Genomic DNA, 7,079 nt, shown 5'->3' with positions numbered 1-7,079 from the left:
CTCCTGAAATTCCTCACTTGGCAGTTTCTGGATCTGCTGGGTCTCCTTACCTAGAAGACTCTGGGTCTCCTGGAGTTCCTCACTTGGCAGTTTCTGGATCTCCTGGATCTCCTCACCTGGCAGCTTCTGGGTCTCCTGGAGTTCCTCACTTGGCAGTTTCTGGATCTCCTGGATCTCCTCACCTGGCAGCTTCTGGGTCTCCTGGATCTCCTCACCTAGAAGACTCTGGGTCTCCTGGAATTCCTCACTTGGCAGTTTCTGGATCTGCTGGGTCTCCTCACCTAGAAGAATCTGGGTCTCCTGGAATTCCTCACTGGGCAACTTCTGGGTCTCCTGGATCTCCTTACTTGGAAGACTCTGGGTCTCCTGGAGTTCCTCACCTGGTAGCTTCAGGGCCTCCTGGATCTCTCCATCCAGAATCCTGAGTGTCTCCTGAAACTTCTCCTCTGAAATCCCAGGTGTTTCCTGGATCTCACCTGGCAGCCTCAGGGTCTCCTGGATCTCCTCCCTGTCTAGGGCCCCTCCTTTTTGCCATGCCCCTCGTTCCAAATTCTCTGTGATTGTCTCTTCAGCTTCTTCTTCCTCCTCTGCCACCCCCTGGATTTCTTTTTCCTCCTTCTTTTGGTATTTACTAGGATCTGGACCTTGGGGCTGGGAACTACTGAAGCCACTGAGCTCCTTTTTCTCTTCCTCCCCATCTTTGGCCTTCATGGGGTCAATAGCAGAGTCACTTGCTAAGTCAATTTTTCCATCCTCAACTTGTTTCATCAGCTTATCTGGACAAGGAAAGCTAGCGACCTGTTGCTTCTCAACCCCTGATTCTTCAGACCCCAGATTACTGCCCACTCCAATGCCTACCTTGGCTTTGGCCCATGGGAGCTTTGGAGCAGCCAGGTAGTCACTATCCTTTGGCTTGGGTCCATCAAAAGATGGCCCCTGGAGAAGGTAGGAGGGTGCCACCTGGGCTTGGACTTCCCTCCTAGAGCCTGAGTGGTGAGCTTGGGAAATGGGTGGGATGGGGGTGCTGGCCAAGGTGGGTGTCTGGGTTGGTAGGAATCCTTGACTCTTCACAAATGTAGGCATTGGGGTCCTAGGTGTATCCACCATGGGAAGGGGCGTGGGGCTCAGGACAGGAGGCCAGGGTCCTGGGCGTCGGATCTCAGGTGTCCCAGGGATACACAACTCCCCCTTGGGGTCTGAAAAGATAGAGGGGGTAGAGGCAGAGTCAGTATGTGAACTTGGGGGAATTCCCCCTTATCTATAATATTCCTGCTGAACTTCTCCCCCAATATTTCCTACCACCACATTCCTGAACCTCTTTCCATCATCAAGATCTGGCCTCAAATACCTTCCCTTGATTGAGGGGGATTCCTTTGAAGTGGAATTTCTTCTAAAATTTGGGTGTCTATGGGGGCAAGAAGTCTAAGATGGGCAAAACAAGGCTCACCACATACCAGCAAGAGGAATAAAGGTTGGGAAAGGGTGTCAGGATATTGAACAAGCCTTCCCTTGATGGGTTGAGGGGCAAGGCAAGGGGGTAGAGTGAGTGACAGTCAGAGACAGCATCTTCTTACCAGGGAAGATGACAGTGGTCTTTGAGTCTATATTGGATGTATGCAGCCGGGAACTCTCAGCCTCCAGGAGGGTCCTAAAAACAAAGGAAGAGGATCTTGGTTACTCTGATTGCCTGATTAATTAAACCAACCCAGCATGGAAAAATGACTGTTTGTGCCCTTCCCCAACATGACAGGTTCATTCACAAAATGAGAGATCCAGACACAAATATATCCATGGACAAAGGTTATAGCCCACAGACATACAAACATGGCAGTCACTCACTAGGGTACCTACACACAGTTATAACATCATCCAAAGTCACACAGCCACATAGACACAAAATTACAGAGCACAATCACACATGCATACACACGTTGCTTTGGAGACTGTGTGTCTCTCCCACTCTGGAATCTATTCCCTCATACCCATGACCTCATCCTCTCCCTGTGGGGGCTGGGGGGCACTATTCTCATGCTAATCAGCTGCCATTGTCCAGACAGCCATCTGGAGGGTCTGGGAAGGGGGGCTTCCTTGGGGAAGCAGGAATTCTCAAGCCGTTCCCATGGGATGAGCTCCCCCATCTTGCCATGCAAAATGAAGGGGAGCTGTGCTCACACAATAGCAAATGAATTCAGAATTCTAAACCCTTCTGCCCCACACCCCTACAAAGAACCCAAGCTATAATTCCTCAGGGCCTCCTCTCCTCTTTCCTCTCAGTAGTTTGATTGGGGGTCAAGGCCTTTGTCTTGGGACCTCCAAGCACTCTGGATCTCAGGTTCTTTTAAAGATAGGAATCATCATGTCCATCCCCCTGGGGGGCCTCTGGGTAGGACATACTTCCTACCTACCTCCCCCTATCACCAATGGAAAAAGGGAAGACAGTGTCTTGCAAGTCAATTAAATAAACATTTTTATATGCCTTTTCTCCCTGTATCCAAGAAAGCAAAAGCCATTGACATTTCTCTTCCCCACCCCTGAAATGAAGAAGTCCTCCCTTCCGTCTAACCTCCATCCTTCTGACAACAATGTTCACTCCTCCCCAACCTTCTTTCCTCTGGGTCCAGACCACCCCCACTCCCAAACATTTCACCTTCATCTCTTCTGATCCCTCTCACGTTCATTCTTTCCCTACCCCTCTCCTGTCTCTCTCTGTCTAACATTGTGTCCTTGTGCCTTTCGGACCTAGCCCAGGATTCAGGACCTTCCTAGGGATTTAGGGCAGAGATCAGAAGGGAGATGGGCTTGTTAAGTTCAATTGCAGCCGCTTGAGTAGGAAAGAGTTCAAAGTTGCTGTGGATCACAGAGACAAGGGTCCCAGGGGGCATAGGTATATGGAGGTAAAGTGTTGGTGCTCCTACAAAACTGTTTGGAAGTATAAGGGCACACTCTCTCTCTCCCTCTCTCTCTCTCTCTCTCTCTCTGTGTGTTTCTGTCTCTGTTAAGCTTGTAAGCCTCTTCCCACTTTGTTGCATAGAATTAAGGTGGCAGGCTTAATGAAAACTAGGCGATGGACACTAGGAGACAGAAACATCCTAGACCAGCTCTTGGCCTCTCTGTATCACACTCATCTGGAACCCAGGCCTGATGAAATAAGGATGTGAAGGAATGTGTGGGAAGAGAGATGTAGAACTTATGGGGAGAGCTGATGCAGTGGTTCTTTCCCTGGAGCTTAAAAGGGGCTGTAAAGGAAAGAAGGGACCTGAGAGATGTGCTTCAAAACCTTTGTCCGACATATGAACATACTGAGACTCAGAGGAAGGGAAGGGACTTGTCTAAGATCACACGGTAAGTTAATGGCAGGTCTGGGATTTGAACTCAGGTGTCTTGACTCCTAGTTTGAAGATTCCTGTTCACTGAACCACAATGTCCTGGGGAAGAAGGGTTCTGGGAAGAGGGCCTCACCTATACGTGGCCACTTCTAGGCTAAGGGACATTTTCAGGTGCATCAGCTGTTGTCGATCTTCCAGGACCTGAGCAATCTGGTTGTGGAGATCCTGTTTCTCCTGCTCCAGGGCCTCCACAGCCAGCTGCAAAACAAGGAACAGAAAAATCAGCACCTCTCTTCCGTTCTTCGTAAAGGATAAGAAGGTCTTCCCATCCCTCCTGGTCAAAATAGCAGCTTATTCCCTTTTGTTCAGTGCTCTGGGGAGATGACCCTTGCATGTGCCTTCTCCCAGGAAAATTTCCCTTTGGAGATCCAGAGGCAAGAACTGTATCCTCTCTCCCTCCTTTTTTTTGGGGGGGGGGGGGGGGAAAGGATTCTTCAACAATGTTCTCAAAGGGTTTGTATCACATGCCTTAGCCCTGTGAGGATGCTCTGCCCTCCAACATTTAACTCTAAAGCAAATGGATAAGGGAAAAGAGAGGAGAAAGTTAGAACAGAAATAGAAAAAGAGGAAAAAAGGGGAAACAAAAGAGGAAGGGAGGAAAAGTACTACCTGAGAATTTAAGCAATTCCCTCCCCTCAATTTTTCACCCTCCCCACACCCAATTTTGTGTCCTTCCCTTTCATTCCAAGCTTTAGCTCCCTCTCTCCTCCCCCCCCACCGTGTTTCCTGAAATTCTCTTTCCTCAGATGAGAAGGGGTGGGGAGAGGGGGCAGCCAGTCCTTCTCCTCTAGGACCCTGGCCCCTCACTCCCCATTCAGGTCCAAACTGGGAGGTTGTTTTCACAGCTGTCAGTCACAGCTGTGTGTGAGAGTAGGGACAGCTGTCTCTGCTTCTCTGGAATGTGGAGCTCCTCCCAGGGAGTATCGGAATAAGACAGAGAGGGACTGGAAATCTGGATGCCTGGGTCCCCTGACCCTTTTCCTGGGCCCTGTTAAAGCCATTGGGAATCTTTTGCTGGCTCAATCGAAGCTGCCTGAGTAGGGAAGAGTTTAAAGCTGCTGCGGACCACAAAGAGAAGGGTTTCAGGGGGTATAGGTATGTGCAGGCTGAGGAATAAAGTGTTGGTGCTCCTACAAAACTCTTTGGAAGTATAAGGGCACACTTTCTCTCTGTCTGTCTCTCTGTCTCTGTCTCTCTCTCTGTCTCTCTGAAAATTGCCAGTTCTCTTCATTCTACCAGGAAATCCTTGAGGAAAATTTTGGGATACCCCAAAGAACATCTTTGGGTGTGGGAGCTGGACACTCTAGCTGTCCTATATATAGAATGTAATCCTTTTCTGGCATTGGGAATGTCTCCAATGACAGAGGGAACATGGATTTTGCTAAGGTTCCCCTCCTCTGGCCAGATCCCTATAGACTGGTTAACTCCCCTTTTCTTTCATACTCCCCACAGTTTGGAGAGACTGGAAAGATCCATCTCTTCAACCAAAGCAGATTCCAACAGAACTTCTTCAATCACACTAGCTAGGGGAAAAGAGGTCGAGGCTGGAAGACACTAAGCAAGACAGGCAGCGACAAGGGAAGACTGGGAGCAATCAAGGGGCAGGAGCTGGGAAAGAGGGACCAGGGCTTAGGAGAGAGAAGCAGAGGGGCAGGGGCATCGCACTCACCTGGAACTTGTCTCCTGCCTCCTGCTGCTCCTGCCACTGTCCTTCCAGTCTCTGCTCCAGCATATCTCGACGGCTCTGGAGCGCTGCCCTTTCTACGTCCAGCCGCTGCACCTCTCGTTGTCCCTCTCGGGTCCCTTGCATCGCCTGGCCTAGCCTCTCTCGGGCCTGTCCCAGGGAGGCCTCCATGCAGGCAACGCGGGCCTGGTAGCCTTCCACTGCGCCCCTCCACGCCTCCCCGAACGTGCGGGCTAGGTCCTGCACGTCGGGGGCAGGGGCATTATCTGGAGCCCTGCGAAAGGTCTCCAGGCCCAAGGCGGAGCGGGCCACCTGGGCGCTCATTCCCGCCCGCTCCTGCTCATGTGCCGCCACCAAGGCCTCGAGCTCCTTCTCCAGCTCGGCTGCCTGGTTCCCCAGACACACCCCCGCCCACTTCTCGGCCTCCAGCAGCCGGCGGCTCTCGGCCACCTGCTCCTTAGCTCGCTCCCGGGCTAACCGCTGCTGCTGGCATCGGCTTGCCACCCCTTCTACCTCTTCCAGAAGATTGTCCCTGGCCACTTCTGCAGCATGCTTCTCGCTCCAGCGCTGGTCCAGCAGGGCCCGCAGGGCACTCAGCTCCTCCTCCGCCTGGCTTCTCCAGGATGGCTCTCCAGGGAGCTCCCGGAGGCTGCCAATCTCCAGCCGAAGCCTCTCATTTTGCTCCTCCAGAGACTTGACCCGGGACAAATAAGCCTCCAGCCTCCGATTGAGCTCCCACATCTGGACAGACTCCTCTCCCAGGCAGCCCTCCATCATCCTTAATGCCACCCCGGAGGGAGAAGTGCACTGAGAGGAGAAAGGGGCGGGTCCCCAACCACCTCAGAGAGTCGGGAGGAGAACCAGGGTGAGAGGGCTAGGGAGGAACCGGGGGAGCTTCCGGAAAGACTTGGAGAGGAGAGGAGAGCGAGTCCCGCTATTCATACTCCCGCCGGCTGGGAAAAGGGGGCGGAGACAGGGAGGACTTAACCCCTTGATAACCAAAAGCTATGTCCAGTATTTGCATTGGGCCTCTCTTTTAGGCAGTTATGTACAGGGTAGAGATATTCCGCGAAAATATAGTCCCTGTCCTGGGGAGCCACCAGCCTGATTGGAGGAAAGGATTTAGGAAGTTCATGATAGTTGTTGTCTTCAAGCCGTGGGAGTTCTGTCATGTGGAAGAGGGCATATTCTACTTGGTTCCAGAGGGCAGAAGTAAGACCTCGATGAGAGGAAATTGCAAACAGGCAAATTCAGTTTCCAGGTCAGAAAAAACTTCCTGTCCCAAAGTGGAACCGGTTTCCACTTAAGTTAGTGAGTTCTCCATCCTCATAGGTCTCCTAGCACAGGCTAGATGACAAACATTCACATGGTAGGAATGTTTTTCTAAGCGATCTCTGTCCAGGTAGGAGTTGACTGAACAAAATGAACTCTTTGCCCCCTTCCAGCTTCAGTGTTCTGTGATTCTATGCTTCTTGGGGGACAAAGATACAGATACAGAGATTGAGACGAGAACAGAGGGTCTAGCTCCCCAGAGTTCTAAGTATCTGGATAGGGAGAATGGGAAAGCAAAACAGACAGTGGCAGTTTAGGGAAGCTTCTAGGAGTAGAAATACATAAAAAAAGGTTGAGAAAGAGTAAAGAATGGACCCAGCAGAAAGTCGCCAAGTGTCCTAGCATTTATTAAGTATTTACTATGTTCCAGGCACTGTACTAAGCTCTGGGGATATAAAAAAATGTATGGAAAACAATTTATGAAAAGGCTCTGAGAAGACAGGAGAAGATGAGATTAGGGCTGTGTCAGGGTAAGGACTAGTAGCCATAACTACAGCCTAGGAAACAAGGCCAGGGACATTGCAGGACACTCCCTTTCACAGTCAACCTGTCTCATCTTCCCCATCAACCTGGAGTCCTGAGCCAGGGACTGGTGGAGGGTTAGGACTTGGGGTACTAAGGGCCTGCAGAACTTCTTGGTGCTACTTGACGCTCGTTCCTCCTGCCATTTTCTCTAA

General features: G+C 51.1%; 1 protein-coding gene across 1 annotated transcript in view; it reads right to left on the bottom strand.

The window, feature by feature from the left end:
* The window catches only part of NES (nestin), a 9,648-nt gene extending 3,685 nt beyond the window's left edge, over positions 1-5,963 (bottom strand). The window contains 4 exon segments of the mRNA XM_027871711.1: positions 2-1,196; positions 1,575-1,648; positions 3,460-3,584; positions 5,056-5,963. Coding sequence (XP_027727512.1) covers positions 2-1,196; positions 1,575-1,648; positions 3,460-3,584; positions 5,056-5,847 — 2,186 coding nt within the window. The 5' untranslated portion in view covers positions 5,848-5,963.
* Between the last annotated feature and the right edge of the window lie 1,116 nt (positions 5,964-7,079).

The sequence above is a fragment of the Vombatus ursinus genome, unplaced genomic scaffold (genome assembly GCF_900497805.2).
Source record: "Vombatus ursinus unplaced genomic scaffold, bare-nosed wombat genome assembly UNPS02014798.1, whole genome shotgun sequence".
Lineage (NCBI taxonomy): Eukaryota > Metazoa > Chordata > Mammalia > Diprotodontia > Vombatidae > Vombatus > Vombatus ursinus.
This window is presented reverse-complemented; position numbering and strand designations above follow the sequence as displayed.